The following is a 16,844-nucleotide window of genomic DNA, read 5'->3' as shown; positions in this document are numbered from 1 at the left end:
TTAGCCTGGCGTGGTGGCAGGCGCCTGTAATCTCACTTAATTAGGAGGCTGAGGCAGGAGAATGGTTTGGACCCAGGAGACGGAGGTTGCAGTGAGCCAAGATCACCCCATTGCCCTCCTGCCTGGGCAACAAGAGTGAAACTCCATCTCAAAAAAAAAAGAAAAGAAAAGAAAGAAAGTATAGTCGTGGCCAGGCACAGTGGCTCACGCCTGTAATCCTAATCCCAACAGTTTGGGAGGCCGAGGTGGGTGCATCACCTGAGGTCAGGAGTTCACTGCATTCCAGCCTAGGTGACACAGTGAGACTCTGTCTCAAAAAAAAAAAAAAAAAGAGAAAAGAAGGAACGAAATTATGGTGCCTCTGACTAAATGATTAGAGTCAAGGGATATTTGGGAAGTAGGACACGATCAGAAGGCCTCCTCAATTTCTAGAGATTAGCCCTTATTAATATGCCAGGTCTTATGGGAAGCTCTTTATGTATTATGTCAATAAATTATTCCAAAAATATGAAAAGGTAAATATATTATTATTCCAATTTTATAGAGAGGGCAACTGAGGCTCAGCAAGATAAAGTTAACTGATCCAAAGTCACTATGGTTGGACCTTAGTTTTGAACCCAGGCTATTTGACCTTAGATTTGATATTTACAACCAATAAGATATACTTTATAGTGCTGGTATGAGAGACAAAGCCAGCAGCCATCCTCTATGGTAAATGTTTAACATCAGGCGTTTGCCATTTGGAGTGACTGATTTTGAGACATGACAACTAAGTCCACTGCTTGAGAAGGAAACAAAGATCACACAATAGTTTTGAAAGGGGAGATACACCATATAGGAAAATACATCTAACAGAAGCAAAACTTGCCAAATCTGCAAGGGAGGTACAAAGGCTATAGGAGTTCAAAGGAGGAGAAGGGGAGAAAAAACTTCCGAGAAAGCGAGGCTTGAGACAGACTTTGAAGGCTGTAGCTGGAAGGAAAGAAGCAGAAAAACAGCCCGCCCTAGTCCTTCCTACTCCCCAGAGCGGGGAAGTAGTCTGGTTACTTAGCATAGAGGAGCACAGGAGAAATAAAACTGGAAAGGGGCTGGGCACGGTGGCTCACGCCTGTAATCCCAGAACTTTGGGAGCCCGAGGCAGGCAGATCACTTGAAGTCAGGAGTTCGAGACCAGCCTGGCCAACATGGTAAAACCCCGTCTTTACCAAAAATACAAAAATTAGCTGGGTGCGGTGGCAGGCGCCTATAATCCCAGCTACTCGGGAGGCTGAGGCAGGAGAATCACATGAACCCAGGAGGCAGAAGTTCCAGTGAGCCGAGATCATACCAACTGCACTCCAGCCTGGGCAACAAGAGCGAGACTCCGTCTAAAAAAAATAAAAAATAACAAAAATAAAACTGAAAAGGTACGTTGGGACTAGATTGAAGAGGTCCCTTCTATTTCTAAAATTCTGTGAAATTTTGATGTCAATAAGAAAGAATGAGAGCAAGAGATCATTATCTCAAAAACAGAATGCCTATAAAATTTGAAAGGGATTGGGGGAGGCAAAAAGGAACAAGACATCCAAAAATATTTCCACGTGGTTCCTCTAACGACAATGTAAATTCCTCATTGATAAAGACGGCATTTTATCTTTTTATCCTCACCTTGCATAATTATAGCTAACATTTATTATTATAATTATAGCTAACATTCATTGTTGCTTACTGCATACCAGGCCCTGCTCTTAATAGCCTTCCATGGATTATTTCATTTGATATTCACAACAACCCTATGAGATAAGTACCATTATTACAGATAAGAAAACTAAAGTTAGAGGGCCGCTTGCCCACAGTTATGTGTGTGGGTGGGCAGAAGTTGACCTGATTCAAACCCAGGTATTCGGCCCCCATGCCTGGGCTTTGAAGCAGTTAGCTGTGCAGCCTCCATGCCAAGCACCTAGTAGCTGCTCAGTGTTAATGTCAATTGAAAGAATAAATATTTGCCAACTAACATTTTACTATCACAGTCTCCTCAAAGCCCTCACTTAAGGTTTGTTTGGTGTCTCCTCTCACCTGCCTTATTGAGATAAACCATAAAATTCCATGGGTGCCACATGGGAGACTGCCTACCACTGCCTATTCCCCTGCCTCTGTCAACACTACTGCCACCCTCCCCACACACTCCGCATGAGCCCAAGATGTCCCTTGCGAGGCTTCAGCTATCCTATGCTCTGTTGAGGATTGGAGATTGTTTCTCAGGGCTTTAGGTATACTGGACATTGAAAAGTTTAGTCATAAAACCTACTACTACAGCAGCTTCTCTAATGGGCACCCAGTACCCTGGTAGAGGAATTCATACTCTTCACAGAGTGTCTGGCAGGCCGGACCCTCATAGTCTAACACCAAAGGCAACCACAGTTCGTGACAAACGTGTTCCATATCGTTTTTTGCTTCTCATCCTTTACGGAGGCCAAGCAAACCTTTCTGCCTTGAGCTATTTGTCACACATTTTAGTGATAATTTTTGTGAGAAGGAGAATGATTGCGAGTGATGGATGAGGTGAGCTGTGACAGCCCAGAACAGAGTGAGTAAGGGCTGAAGAATGCGGGTGGGTGTGAAATGGTGTGTATGGAGAGGTTGTCTTCTCCATTCCAACTCTGATCCTATTTAGGGAAAAGCACCAAAAGGAAGGGCCTCAAAACTCATTTAAATGAAGTTTACATAACTTCTGGCCAAGAGTTATATGGGAAAACATACTTCCTTTCCATCCTATCCAAGAGTCTGCCCACAGAAATGCAGTCATCAATTCTAGAAATTTGCCCATTAACAGGAAATACCCCCATTGATATGAATCTAAAACATTAAATGTAAATCCACTTATCTATGATCTGAAATAAAGGGTATTTTCTGGGCTTGATTTGCATTACCAAGATAAAAAAGCACTTCAAGGCAGATGTCTGCTTTACTCACTTGACATCCTACCAATGGACAACGGAACTCAGAATGTGGCTTGTGTGTAAGTCTTATACCATATTTACTCCTTGACCTTTGAAATAATCAATTTTTTTTTTTTTTTTTTTTTTTTTAAGACAGAGTCTCGCTCTGTCACCCAGGCTGGAGTGCAGTGGCACCATCTTGGCTTACTGCAACCTCCACCTCCTGGGTTCAAGCAGTTCTCCTGCCTCAGCCTCCCAAGTAGCTGGGACTACAGGCGTGCACCACCACACCCGGCTAATTTTTGCATTTTTAGTAGAGACTAAAATGTTGGCCAGGCTGGTCTAGAACTCGTAACCTCAGGTGATCCACCCACCTCAGCCTCTTAAAGTGCTGGGATTACAGGCCACCACATATGGCCTCAACTTCCATTTCTTACAGAAGGTAAACCTTACTCTAATCTCACTAAGGATTCAGCTACAACCTCTCCAGATAGCTGAAGCAACTAAGAGGTCAGGCCTTCTGAAACTGTAAACACTTCATAAGAAATGTGCCTTTCAGTGCCCCAGGGATCCTGGGTTTACTTTGCCACTTCTTGCCTTTCCTATATATGTAGAAAAGCCACAGTGCACCCGACTGTTGGCCCATCTGTAATGTATATTCCTGCTTATACAAGATGGCCATGGAAAGTTATTTTTAGTCATTGTTTGGAATGACTTTATAAAAATGCTTTGCATTTTTTAGCAAGACCATCATATAATTGTTTAAGATCAAGTACAACACATAAGGTCACTGGAGAGTTTGAGCGCATGTTATCCAAGATAGGATGGTAGAGCTCACATTACAGAAATGTAGTGTGGGAATAGTAAGGAGTTGTTTAATAGAAATTGCACACTTAAGTATGATGACTGTATGTGAATGTGGAGAAGTACTTTCTGTACCTGGCCACACAGTTTCAACCAAATGATCCCAAATAAAACAGTGGATGTTAACTGAATATCCAGGATTCGTAAAGTTGTTTTCTTCTTAATGACTTTGAGATCTCTTTATTTCTCAGTCTTCTTCTGAAATAAAGACTGACTACCTATCGATTATAATGGACCCCGATGAAGTTCCCCTGGATGAGCAGTGTGAGAGGCTCCCTTATGATGCCAGCAAGTGGGAGTTTGCCCGGGAGAGACTTAAACTGGGTAAGATATTTGTTCAACAGATTTATAAATCTATACTGAGTACATATTACATTAAAAGCACTGTGCTTTGAGAGATGCAAAAGTAAACCAGACCTGGGATTCTACCCTCCAGCTGCTCACAAACCATCAAGGGAGATGGATACAAAAGTAAATAAGTCCAAAGCAATGCTCAGATAACAGTACAAGGTGACAGGCAGCACCTGTGTGTTCATTCAACAGTTATTAGGCACCTTCCCTGAGCAGCAGATACTGGTCTAAGTGCTGGAGATGCAAAGGTGCGTGCATCTCTTCCCTCAAAGGCTCAGTCTGGAGATAGGCGCAAAAGTGGTAAGTGAAGGGGGACGAGGAGAGAGGCGTTCCAACAGGAGGCTTACAAGTACACGTACTCTTACGTAATGAAACTGTTGAGGGATTAGAAATATGTGATCCAGAACGTAATTGAGGGTGGCAAGGAACAGTGAAATCAAACATTTGGTGAAAGAGTTGGTGCTCTTCAAGGCCATGGATCAAAAAAACCCTCTGCACAAATCCACAAATTACATACTTGGATTTTCCTGGGAATGTCCAGACCGAGTAGAAAGCCCTAGAGGAGTCATTTAAGTTTCACTTTTGAAGAGCAAAGACTGTTGTTTTCCAGGTAGCACAGATGCTATAAACAGCAGGCAAATGTGCTTTCCCGCAGCCTACCTTCCAGTTCCTCCAGCTCAGACGTCACAAAGTCCATTAATCTCCAGCCTCTGGTGCTCCAAAACAATTGAAACCTCAATTACTCCTACCCAAAATGTTTGGATTGTGGCTTCTGAAAGTTTTCCACTCACTCCTGTGTATGCCAGAGTCATTAGTAGTTGAAACCAGGAAAACAGATTGTGGATCCGGTATTCTTGGAGCTTGTCACTCTCAGTGTGGAGAGCCTGTTGTTCCAAATTCAACAGTATCGCCCCTCTCCTTACGAGCAAATGATACTGGGGTGAGGGATGTAGGGGGCAGAGAGGGGAAAATGGCTTTTGTTTTTCTCTTGGGCTTTGAAATGATTCTGCTTACATTGAGAAAGGACTGGCCTCAGGAGCGTGTTCTATTTGGCTTGGGGAGGAAACTTGGAAATCAGTTAAAGGCTGGAGAGACAGGAGAGAGCCAGCAATGGCTGTGGACGGGAGAAAAACTCAACTACATTTAGAGTAGTTAAGGGCAGGTGGCACACTGGATGAGTTCCTTCTGCAAGTCTTAATTATATGGCAGCTAGCCCAGCCCCTCAGTGACCTCAGCAGGAAATAGGGGATAATTTTCCCACAACCACGAGCCATTCTCAGCCCACATTGCTTTCCAGAGTTATTAGTCATAATCAAACGTGCTTCTTCCAGTACAGGACACATGAGCTTTCTGTCCCATCGCTTCATTCCTTCCTAGTATCATTGCGATCCACATCGCATCACAGATTGCTAATCCTCTGCCAGAATTCCCCTGGGGCTCTGTGGGTTTAAATATTCCCATTTCAGGATTATGATTTTCAGTCTCCTTGTTAAAGATCATTCTTATCGCTCTTTTCCTTTCCAGAGTTGCCACATGCTAGGATTTGGCTAATGTCCATTTGAGTGTCTCTGATGGGTGAGAAAAAGTGTGTCAAGTCTGCTAACTTTGTCTTTCAATGCAGAGTGTGGCTGCAAGGCCCGGAGGTATACTCCTCTGATTGATTACCGTGGGAGCAAGGAGGCCCAAGACTTGTTTATTTCTTAAGCCAAATAAATGACAAAGTAATTTGAAGTAATGTCTAGCAACTGAAAATAACCCAGATTATGTCCAGATAGAGAGAAAAGGCTGTTTTAACTGGCAGTTATACTGGCATTGTAAATGTAGAGAAATACACAAGGTTATATCTGGTTTCAGCTGTGTCTACTGTGTTGGTTGCTATCAGCAGCCCTAGTGAGTGAGGTTGGAATTTATAGTACCTGATAGATGGATGCAGTTGGAGCTTGGGTCAAAGGTGTTGCTACCACTAAAATTCCTGAAATCCAAGAACAAAAGGAACCTTTAAAAAAAAATGATTCCTCACTAACCCATGGGAGGGAATTCAGCTTCTATAAATTTATCACAGAACTTAGGAGAGAATTCAGCTCCTATAAATTTATTAAAGTTAGAATAGGCCGGTTGGTGGCTCACGCTTGTAATCCCTGCACTTTGGGAGGCTAAGGCAGGTGGATCACCTGAGGTCAGGAGTTTGAGACCAGCCTGGCCAACATGGTGAAACCATGTCTCTACTAAAAATACAAACATGAGTCAGGTGTGATGATGCGTGCCTGCAGTCCCAGCTACTCAGGAGGCTGGGCCAGGAGAATCATTTGAACCCGGGAGGTGGAGGTTGCAGTGAGCCGAGATCATGCCACGGCACTCTGGCCTGGGAGACAGAGTGAGAGTCCATTTCCAAAAAAAAAAAAAAAAAAAAAGAAGAAGAATGTTCAACATTGCATCTTTCTATTGGAAAATAATCAAAAATCAGAATTACCTAACATAGCTAACCATACAGGTAGTCTGGAGTTTGGCAAGCGAATGGTGCCTGGGCTGGTGCTGCCTCTTGTAAGACCAGCCCTGAATGCCAGAGACAGCCCAGCCCATGCTGCCATGCACTCTCCCCAGTGTCCAGGGCCCCTGGCCAGGCCAAAACATTCTTGGAGGAGATTCCAATATCCTTGCATTGTATGGGAATGACCTAGCACACTTCCGAGCTAGTTAGTGGCATTCCAGGAAACACTGAGGAGAATTTTAAGGGAAAAGAAGGATCAGGTGAGGTCAAGTCTGATGCAACTGGGCTCCCCTGAAACTGGAACCATGGGTCTGCAGAAGGATTCCAACACATCAGATGACTAAGGAGCCCATAACAGCTTCATGCTGTTTTATGAGGCAGCAGTCGGCTTCCAAGAGAATAAATGAAAAGACTGAGGAAGCCAAATGAGAGCCAGTTTATTCTCACTGATAAGAAGCAAAGTCCCAAACACTTGTTAAAATAAAGTGTGTTGTGACGGGATGTGGGGGCTGAAACTATGGAAAGTGCAAAGGATGCCACTTACCCCAAACATGCAAGAGTCTTAGGAGTGTGAGGAGAAAAGATCCGGATATTTCTCAGGCTCAGGACACTTTTCTTTTTAGATGGCAGAAGGCACTGTGGAAGAAAAACATTGATTTTTTATTCCAAATAAAACAAGGAATAAACCTCCAACCAAAATGCACCAGTTTTTACCAGTATAGAGAAGGCATCTGCCAGCGCTGTTCCCACACCTGATTTTCAGATGTAGCACCTTCAGGATCCACTGGAGGCTCTTTTATTTCAACTCAAGGGTCCCCATCCTGGTCTATTTCTTGGACAATTTTACACGAAGAAGGAAGCAGAGGCTGTAGCTCTGCCCATGTTGCATGCTCTGGGAGGAATGTCGTTTAGTAATCACCACAGGAGCATGTTTCACAAAAAGAGAAACGTGTCATCTCTCTGGTGTTCCCTCTGAATGCAGAGCATGTTCCTGCAGACAGCCACACAGAGGCCCTAATGATGACACTGGTATAACTGAAATTTTCATACATCCTAACTGGACACCTGGGGTGGTGGGTAGTGGAAGACATTAAGCAGAGCAAGGTAAAGACATTTTTGTCACTCAGTAGTTGGGCATAAAAGTAGAAAGCTTCTAATATGATGAGGAAGAAGCAAAGCTTCATTACAAACTACAAGAAACAAACAAACAAACAAACAAAAATGTCCTTTGGAGAAAGGGAGGGGAGTATGAGGAGGGAAGAAAGGAAAGAAGGTTAATTAACTGAAGGCACATTATCAGACAGGTCTAAGAAAGAGCACTTGGTTGGGAAAGGAGGGGTTGTGTTAAATTAACAGTCTAACTGCCAGGATTTATAATAGTTTTAACCAACCCATGGTATTCTGTCATTTCCCCTTCCCCCAAGAAGAGCCAAAAAAGAGTGACTTATTTCACTTACTCTTCTTTGAGCATATCATGCTAGAGGGGTACCATTTCTCTGGGTTCTACTGAGCTGTTTCCTGATGTGCAAAAGGAAGTTCCCTGATATAAAAGGTAGCTTAGGGTACTCCAGGGAGTGCCCTCCCCAAAGGGCATCAATCTCAGGGTCTCTATCCCACGGGCCCCTCTAGTTACCCATGACTAGGAGACTCGCTTTGTGCATCCCACAAATTCCTGAACACTACTCTCCATTGGGCAGCAATATACGGTAATAACAGATAGCACCAGGCACCAAGTTAGGTTCAAGGAAGATTCAGACATGGTCCTTGCCCCGCTTTACTCAGGGGGGCTCATTCTAGGACAGGGAAGGAAACATATTAACAGTCATTAGAGCATAGCATTATGGAGACCATGGAAGAAACCTTGCTTGGTTATTGCATTTAGCAACTACCTCTCCGGGGTTGAAACCAATCTCTACCAGCAGTTGACCAGGCTCTTGTGCTGAACCATGAGGCTTCGTAATATTCATATAAGACACATTAGAAAGACTGGGAATATTTTGCCTGGTAGGGAAGTCAGAGAAATGACTTAGTGATTATTTGAAAGTTATGAGCTTTATTATAATCCACAGTAGTAACCACCATTTTCTATTTCTCCCTTTTTGCTGAAAACAGATGAGAGAAAATGACTGCAAATGGCAAGAAAAAGAGCTTAGGTTCCACACAGGGAAGTCTTCTTGGTCATAATGTTATTAAACAATGGAACGGACTTGGTCCCATCTCTCCTATGTGAGGACCTTGTGGAAAGGAAACTGGACATCTCCCTTCACTGAATGCCTTCTAGGGACTTACTCTATCTCTGAAGGATGTGGGGCCTCAGGAACAGAGTTAAGAGTTGAAAGGAAGAGGCTCCAGAAACAAGTCCCTTACTTTGTCTCTTTTAGGGTCAGTTCACTGGAGATTCCATGCCTCACATGCACACATAGGAAAAGGCATTTCCTTCCTGAAAAAGACTTAAATTCACCCTATTGCCTTGGCAAACAAACCACTGTCTTCTCTTCATTGTAGGCAAATCACTTGGAAGAGGGGCTTTTGGAAAAGTGGTTCAAGCATCAGCATTTGGCATTAAGAAATCACCTACATGCCGGACTGTGGCTGTGAAAATGCTGAAAGGTATGTATGCTGTAGTCTGGCTTCCAACTGACGCATCACCATTTTGCATTTCCTAAATGTTGGTACAAGTTAGATATAGCCTGGGAACAGACACAAGCTTTTTCTGCCCCGGCCACATAATTTTCTTCTACTGCTAGAGGCCTCTTTGCTCATGAGTTTTACATTAGGCCAGCACGAGCTCAGAATAAACCTTGTAAATGGAACAATCCAGCACAGTCCACAGGAAAATGATCTCTGTCACCTCAAAGGTCTTTCTCTTCTCACATCACAGACTGTAGACAACAAGGGACTTAAGCCCATTGTAACTGCAGGTTCAAATTTTGGCATGATCCACTGTGATGCTGTAATGGAAACTTAGCAGCACATCCTAAATCCCAATGGCTTTGCTTGGGCTTGACCTGACTATAAAGTAAAACTATAAAGCTAGAACAACTGAGTTGACCAGAACTCTAAACTATTTTATACTAACAACCTCAGCCATAAAACATTTCCTCTTTAGCAATTTGAAAAACTGAATTATCTTTCTAGTGTTGAAACATACTACTACTCTGTGAAGCACTGGGAGGTAGAACCAAATCACACAGTGACTTATGCCCAATACCAAAGACAGATTGAAAATGAAAATCAGTGAAAATTGTGTAAACCAAATGTCTCAAAGACTCACAGGTCCTTTACAGTGTAGAAACTACTTCATTTCCTCATCTGTAATGGAATTTTATGATGCTTCAATTCAACAGAACTGAAAACTCAAAAAACAGCTTTTAACTTTCCAAAGTCTCCAGGATATTGCTGGGAGATTTTGAAGCCCAGCAAGCTGTGAGTCCAACTACACAGGTACTTAGTACAGGCTCCAGGAGAAAGGGCTGTTTGCGCAGAGAGACTTCAAAGTTCTTAATCTTCTAGCAATAACTCCATTATTTCAAAAGGCCCATGTAAATATATTTTCAACTTCAAAAGGCTGTACTCCTCAAGAAAAAACTAATAAAACTCTGCAAAGAACCTGCCAGTTCTACTCTGAAAGTAGTCTGGGAAGGAGTTTGGCATCCACAAGTCAGAACTTTTGTTTGGAGTAGACTTCCCAGACGATGGCAGGTATTTCTGTCAAAATAGAGGCATGCTAGCACCCTCCCCTCAAGAACCCCAGATTCTGAAGAGAAGAGGCATCAACTAGAAAGCACCAGACTAGATGCTTTTCATATTAGGCTGAACCATACGAAACGGCCATTTTTCTTATGTCCTTTCAACAGCTTTGTGAGGTAGACATTATTATCCTGTTTGCAGATGAGGAAACATGGCCAAGAAAGGTTAAAGAGCCTCTGCAAGGCCACGCAGCTGCTCAGTGTAAGTCAGGGTTCATGTGCGAAAGTCTTCCAGCTTTGAATGCAGTGCTCTTTCCTCCACACCAGTCTGCCACAAAAGAGGGGCTGCAGAGGTCTGGCCTCCTGGAATTGGCCCACTGCTCCAAAACCCTGAAAATGATCCTGGCCTGGTTTATGGAGGCAATCCAGTATCCAACCTAGAGATAGGTGGAAACTAAATCTGGAAGCAACTGTTTCCTCAGCTAGTCCCATTTCCCTTCTTGCTGCCACAAATTGTCCTCTAGGAGAGGCAGCTCTGATGGCCACACTAGTCTGTTGGGGATCCAAGATAACTCCTGTGGCCCTGCCTATAAATACAGCAAGCTGAACCAGAGCCTGGTTTTTTTCCTCCAAAGAGGAAAGGGTTATAGGGAGACGAATGAGTTTGAAAGAAGATTCTAACTTGAGATTTTTTTTTTTTCCCCTAAGAGACAGGGTTTTACTCTGTCACCCAGGTTAGAGTACAGTAGCATGATCATAGTTCACTGCAGTCTCTGCTTCTCAGGCTCAAGCAGTCCTCCCACCTCAGCCTCTCAAGTAGCTGGGACTACAGGCTCACACCATCACACCTAGCTAATTAAAAAAAAACTTTTTTGTAGAGACAGTCTCACCATCCTACCCAGGCTGGTCTCAAACTCCTGGGCTCAAGCAATCTTCCTGTCTCAGCCTCCCAAAGTTCTGGGATTACAGACGTGAGCCACTGTAGCTCAGCTTTTTTTTAAAGGCTCAGAGAATCTCTTCTATGTAATACAGAGTGCATGTGTCGTGTCTTCATAAATGCCTATTTCTTTTTTTTTTTCTTAGCCATCAGCATTGATTATAAAGGACTGCCAAATCACCCACTCTATAAAATTCCTTAAAAAAAAATTCATTCAGCTTTCTTGCTTAAATTAATTGGCCATGTGTTTCTGGGAGATATAAAAAAGGCATGGCCCGGCACGGTGGTTTATGCCTGTAACCCCAGCACTTTGGGAGGCCGAGGTGGGCGGATCACGAGGTCAGGCATTCAAGACCAGCCCATGGCAAAATCCCGTCTCTACTAAAAAATACAGAAATTAGCTGGGCGTGGTGGTGGGTGCCTGTAGTCCCAGCTACTTGAGAGGCTGAGGCAGGAGAATCACTTGAACCCAGGGGTTGGAGGTTGCAATAAGCCGAGATCATGCCACTGCACTCCAGCCTGGGTGACGGAGCGAGACGCCGTCTCAAAAAAAAGAAAAAAACAAAAAAAGCATAAAGTGAAACAAAGGCCATGAGTCAAAAGCTCTTTCAAAGTGTCCTTGAGCAAAAATATTAATCTTTTTAGGCCTTACACTCATGTCTGAAATAAGAAGAGTAATTGTGTTTATTTATTCCAAAATATTCATTGAGCGTCTACTGTAAACCAGCCCTAACCCCATGCGCAGGCTTTGGAGTTTATCTGGTTATTATTAAAAATGATTTGTGCTTATGAAATACCATGTTGGTATCTACCACAATGTTAAATGCACATACCTCTAACCCACTTCCAGGACACTGTCCTACAGAAACACTGACATGTGTGCACACAGATTACACAAAGACTATCACAGTATTAATTGTAATAGCAAAAACACTACAGACACTCTAAATGTCAGGGACACCATTAATCAATTAAAAAGAATGGGCCCACAGTGGCCACCATTAACGTGATTAACCTGCTGAGCATGGTGTCTCACACCTGTAATCCCAGCACTTTGAGAGGCCAGGGCGGGTGAATCACCTGAAGTCAGGAGCATGGTGAAACCCTGTCTCTACTAAAAATACAAAAATTAGCCAGGCATTGTGGCACACACCTGTAATCCCAGCTACTCGGGAGGCTGAGGCATGAGAATCGCTTGAACCCAGGAGGAGGAGGTTGCAGGGAGCTGAAATCGCACCACTGCACTCCAGCCTGGATGACAGAGTGAGACTCTGTCTCAAAAAAAATAAAAATAAAAAATAGAAATAAATAAAAAGAATAGAAAAAGTCTCCGATTTATTAAAAGGAAACAAATTTTTTAAAATAGACTATATATGTATATGATCTCATATATATATATATAGGACCTCTGATTGAATATACATATTTATAAATGCATAGAAAAAGGTCTGAACACCAAACTATTAACAGTGGCTGCTTCTAAGAAGGCAAGTGGGTTGGAGTGGCTTTCACTTTTTATCTAGATCATTTTACTTCGTATCTTTTTATTCCAACTTATATTGTTGAAATATTTTACAGCAAGATTATTTGATTTTTACATTTCTAAAAATAATTTAAAATGTTTAAATGCCTTGCAAATTAACTAATAAGAACAAACAGAACAAACTCAATTTAGGCTTTAGACTCTGCTAATTCTTGGACTGATAATGCTTATCTCTGAGATTGAAGTCGAAGTCAGATGCTATGGATCCTCACAACCCAAGATAACCCTGTGAACTCCAGAGAGGAAAGGGTTAGAGGGAGAAAATAACACATTGCAAAGATGTTTACAAAAGTAGCCATTCTGCCCTGGCAGGCCCCTTGTGCTCCTTCTCTGTGACTCTCCAAAGGGAGAAGGTGAGAAGAAAGGACGTGGAAGTGTACTCCCTGCCTGGTGGGTTCTTGCTGCACCTGGTTCCGACAGAGGGAAGCCTTTGGAAGGCACTTTCACGAGGTGCTCAGTTCTGAGTCAGCGCATTGCTGAACAGAACTAGGTCCACCAAGAGGAAATGTCCAGTGACTAACCCCACTACTGTGCTGGGCCTAACTGTAATCAAAAGGATGTTGGCTCAGGAGGGTGGGAGTAATGAAAACAGTCTGGAGACTTGGCCTTTCTGCAGAATGTGGGGAAGTTAGTGAAGCAACCGGCTGAGCATTGACAAACAAGGAGGGCAAGAATGCCGCCTCCGGCGGAAGGAGCCCCATTGTCCTGTCGCCCTGACTCTTCCTTGCTTCTCACACAGAGGGGGCCACGGCCAGCGAGTACAAAGCTCTGATGACTGAGCTCAAAATCTTGACCCACATTGGCCACCATCTGAACGTGGTTAACCTGCTGGGAGCCTGCACCAAGCAAGGAGGTAATGGAGAAGGGGAGGGCCGGCTCCATCTCCCCCTGCACAGGCTGGGAGAACAGTTCTCTGCCTTAAAGCTCCTTCTCCCTGGCACTGTGCTTCCTCGCCTCCGGGAAAATGGCCTCCCTCGTAGCTCCAGAAGAAACAACTTGTGCATCTACAGAAGGGTGCTCCCATAAATCCCTTCCCTGTGCAGCTAATTTAAAGATTCTGAAGAGGACTCCCTTTTAGATCTCCTTCCACAGGCTCTAGGCCAAGCAGAGGGCACTTTTCTCTCAGGATGGGTTTGAAGAAGTGTGGTCAGAGCCAAGGTAAAAGGTAGAAGGTTGCATATTCCTTGAAGCTTCACCTAAAGGAATGAATGAATCACTACTGGTAGGGTCCCAGGAGGAGGTGATGTGGGGGCCCTTCCCTCCAGATCCACCATGCAGATAGACCTTACCCAAGGGAGCAGGGACAGAGCCGTGCTTTATAATTAACAGCTCCAGCATGTTGTCGCAGATCTTTCTTTCCGGGTGGCAGGGTTAGAGCTTGAGAGTAGATGTGTGATCACTGTTTGCGCCAGCAAGGAGCAAAGGAGCTGTGCATGCCGATGTTTTCTCCAGCTCTCAAAAGAGGTAGCAGGGATGAAGGGTAGCTGGGGAAGACCTATCTGCCAGGGGCAGAGGTGGTTAGAGAGGCGCTAACGGCCGGGGAGGCCAGAAAGAGCCGGAGGGACCTGGCCAGGGCTCCGCCTGCTTCTCCGTCATCCTCGGTAACATTTTCTCCAGTTCTTTGTCGTGGCAACCTCATTCTGTTCGCCTCAACTGCATCTGTAAAACTGACCAGGGATAATGAGACAGCCTACCCTCATGCGCGGCCGTCAGCTCCCTGCAGCCGGGCGCCAGTATGGAAGCCGCTCTGAGGGGAGTGGCCGGACCCCAGGCAGGTGTCGAGCTCTGCGGCAACCGCCGCCATAGAGGGGAGATAAAAAACTCTGGAAGCAACTTCCCGTTCGGGAACCTAGGGGGAAGATGAGATGCTATCAGGATTTCTAGCGTGTCCTCATAGTAAGAGAAAACCACTCCACCAGGACCAGCCCAACTTCTGCCTAACACAAAAAAGAACTAGCGGCTTTTGGGCTCCCGGCATGCCCTGGGCGGCGGCGGGTGAAGCAGCGCCAGGGTCACTCCCCTTTGACCCGGAAGTGGTCCTTGCTTTGTGGGTTGCGTGCCCAGCCCAAGTACGCAGTGGAAACGCAGAGCAGGAGAGAGGAGGCCTTCAGAGCACCACATGGGCGCCACAGTGCAGCTGGACTTCCTTTCCAACCCTCTTGCTTCCTTCAGACCGGGGTCGGGTTGACAAACCAAGGTCAGCCTGTGAGCTTACAATGGTTTGACCTTTTTCAATAGTTGGGGGAAAAAAATAAAAAATGAAAATAATATTTCATGACATGAAATTGTATGAAATTCAAATTTCTGTGTTCACAGTTTTCTTGGAGCACAGTTATACTTGTTTGGTTGTTTCCAGGCTACAAAGGCAGAACTGAGTAGTAGCTCCTTGGTCTGCAAAGCCTGAAATGTTTACTAGCTGGACCTTTACAAGAAGAGTTTGCCGACTCCTGCTTTAGATACTCTGGCAAGCCCCAAGGCAAATTGCGCAGACACTGCTGGGGAGAGACGGCCAGGTAGCCATCTCTGCCCTGGGAGGGAGGGAGGAGCTGCTTAATAGTCCCAGGACTGGTGTGACAGTAACCAGAAGCCCCTCTACTTGCAAGGGTCTGGTTAAGAGGCAGAGAGGCTGGCTTCTGCCTCTCCCCTCCTCAAAGGTATTTCTGTCCTCCTTCTTCTAATCCTTTCTCTCCAATGCTTCTGCACTGCCCCCCAACCTCCATTTTTTTTTTTTCTGTTTCAATTGTGTTCTTTAAACACCGCCTTAGGTTAAACTGAAAAAGTCACCGTATTCATGGGCCTCTCATCCTTAAATCGCATCCCTCGGCCCCACTAATACAAAGGCTGGTTGATTTGAGGTTTCTCAGGCAGGCTGAAGGCTGGCAAATGGCTGACTGGCTTGGTGTGGCTGAGCATGAGCATGTGCTGTTTTGGCTGCAGGGCCTCTGATGGTGATTGTTGAATACTGCAAATATGGAAATCTATCCAACTACCTCAAGAGCAAACGTGACTTATTTTTTCTCAACAAGGTAAGGATTTTAAAAGTTGGAGTTTTTTAAATATAGCAATGAGTTTTCATTTAGTCTGTAGCAACATAAAGCAAGAGAAACCTGTATTGTTCTGTTAATGATTAAGCTTAAAACTCAATCTCTGCTGCTTCTCCTTTTTTCATGTTTTTTTCCCCCCTGATAATCTGTTACACTCTAGTGTGGATAGCACAGAGAATCATTTGATCCCTTTGTGTGTATGCAGCCATAATTTGAGAGTAAATCTACTAGCCACCTATCTAAATATCTATCAATAACTTTCTGTCTTTGTCTTCCTATGTATGTGTGCATGTGTATACACATGCAGACATATACAAGTCACTTATTTCTTTAAGGAAAATAATAGTTAATATAATTGTCTCCATTTATTAGGTTAGATTTTGACTAAGGCTACATCAACTGAGTGACTTGTACAATCAGCAGTAGACCAATGATGGGGCTAGGGACAGAAAGCATTATCTTTCCTTTCTACTGCCCTTTCTCCCACTTCCTGACACCCTCACTACCCATGTCATCCCTACATATACTCTGAACCAGCCTTATCACTAAACAAAAGCTGTGTAGTAAAAGGAACATGTGGACCCAAGACCTAAGGGCAAACAAGGTTTAAAAGACATTATTGGACCGGCCCGGTGGCTCACGCCTGTAATCCCAGAACTTTGGAGGCCGAGTCGGGTGGATCTTGTGAGGTCAGGAGTTCGAAACCAGCCTGGCCAACATGGCGAAAATCCGTCTCTATTAAAAATACAAAAATTAGCCAGGCGTAGTGGCCCATGCCTGTAATCCCAGCTACTAGGGAGGCTAAGGCAGGAGAATCGCTTGAGCCTGGGAGGCAGAGGTTGCAGTGAGCCGAGATCACGCCACTGCACTCCAGCCTGAGCAACAGAGTGAGACTCCGTCTCAAAAAAAAAAAAAAGATTATTGAATGGAGGAGAAATAATTTACTAAAACTTTGCCAGTGTGACTTATGGCACCAATACTGTGTCCTTCTCTGAGCTGAAGAAGTCCAA

The 16,844-nt window shown here is 44.3% G+C and overlaps 1 protein-coding gene across 1 annotated transcript in view; it reads left to right on the top strand.

Annotated features, from left to right (window-relative positions):
• Positions 1-16,844, top strand: part of FLT1 (fms-related tyrosine kinase 1) — a 168,521-nt gene that overhangs the window by 127,799 nt on the left and 23,878 nt on the right. Inside the window, exons 15-18 of the mRNA XM_011999979.1 lie at positions 3,974-4,106; positions 9,127-9,231; positions 13,530-13,643; positions 15,728-15,816. Of these exons, the coding sequence (XP_011855369.1) occupies positions 3,974-4,106; positions 9,127-9,231; positions 13,530-13,643; positions 15,728-15,816 (441 nt within the window). The remainder of the gene's footprint in view (positions 1-3,973; positions 4,107-9,126; positions 9,232-13,529; positions 13,644-15,727; positions 15,817-16,844) is intronic.

This window comes from Mandrillus leucophaeus, unplaced genomic scaffold, assembly GCF_000951045.1.
Source record: "Mandrillus leucophaeus isolate KB7577 unplaced genomic scaffold, Mleu.le_1.0 Scaffold61, whole genome shotgun sequence".
NCBI lineage: Eukaryota > Metazoa > Chordata > Mammalia > Primates > Cercopithecidae > Mandrillus > Mandrillus leucophaeus.
Note: the sequence above shows the minus strand (reverse complement) of the source record. Positions and strands in the feature narration are given on the sequence as shown.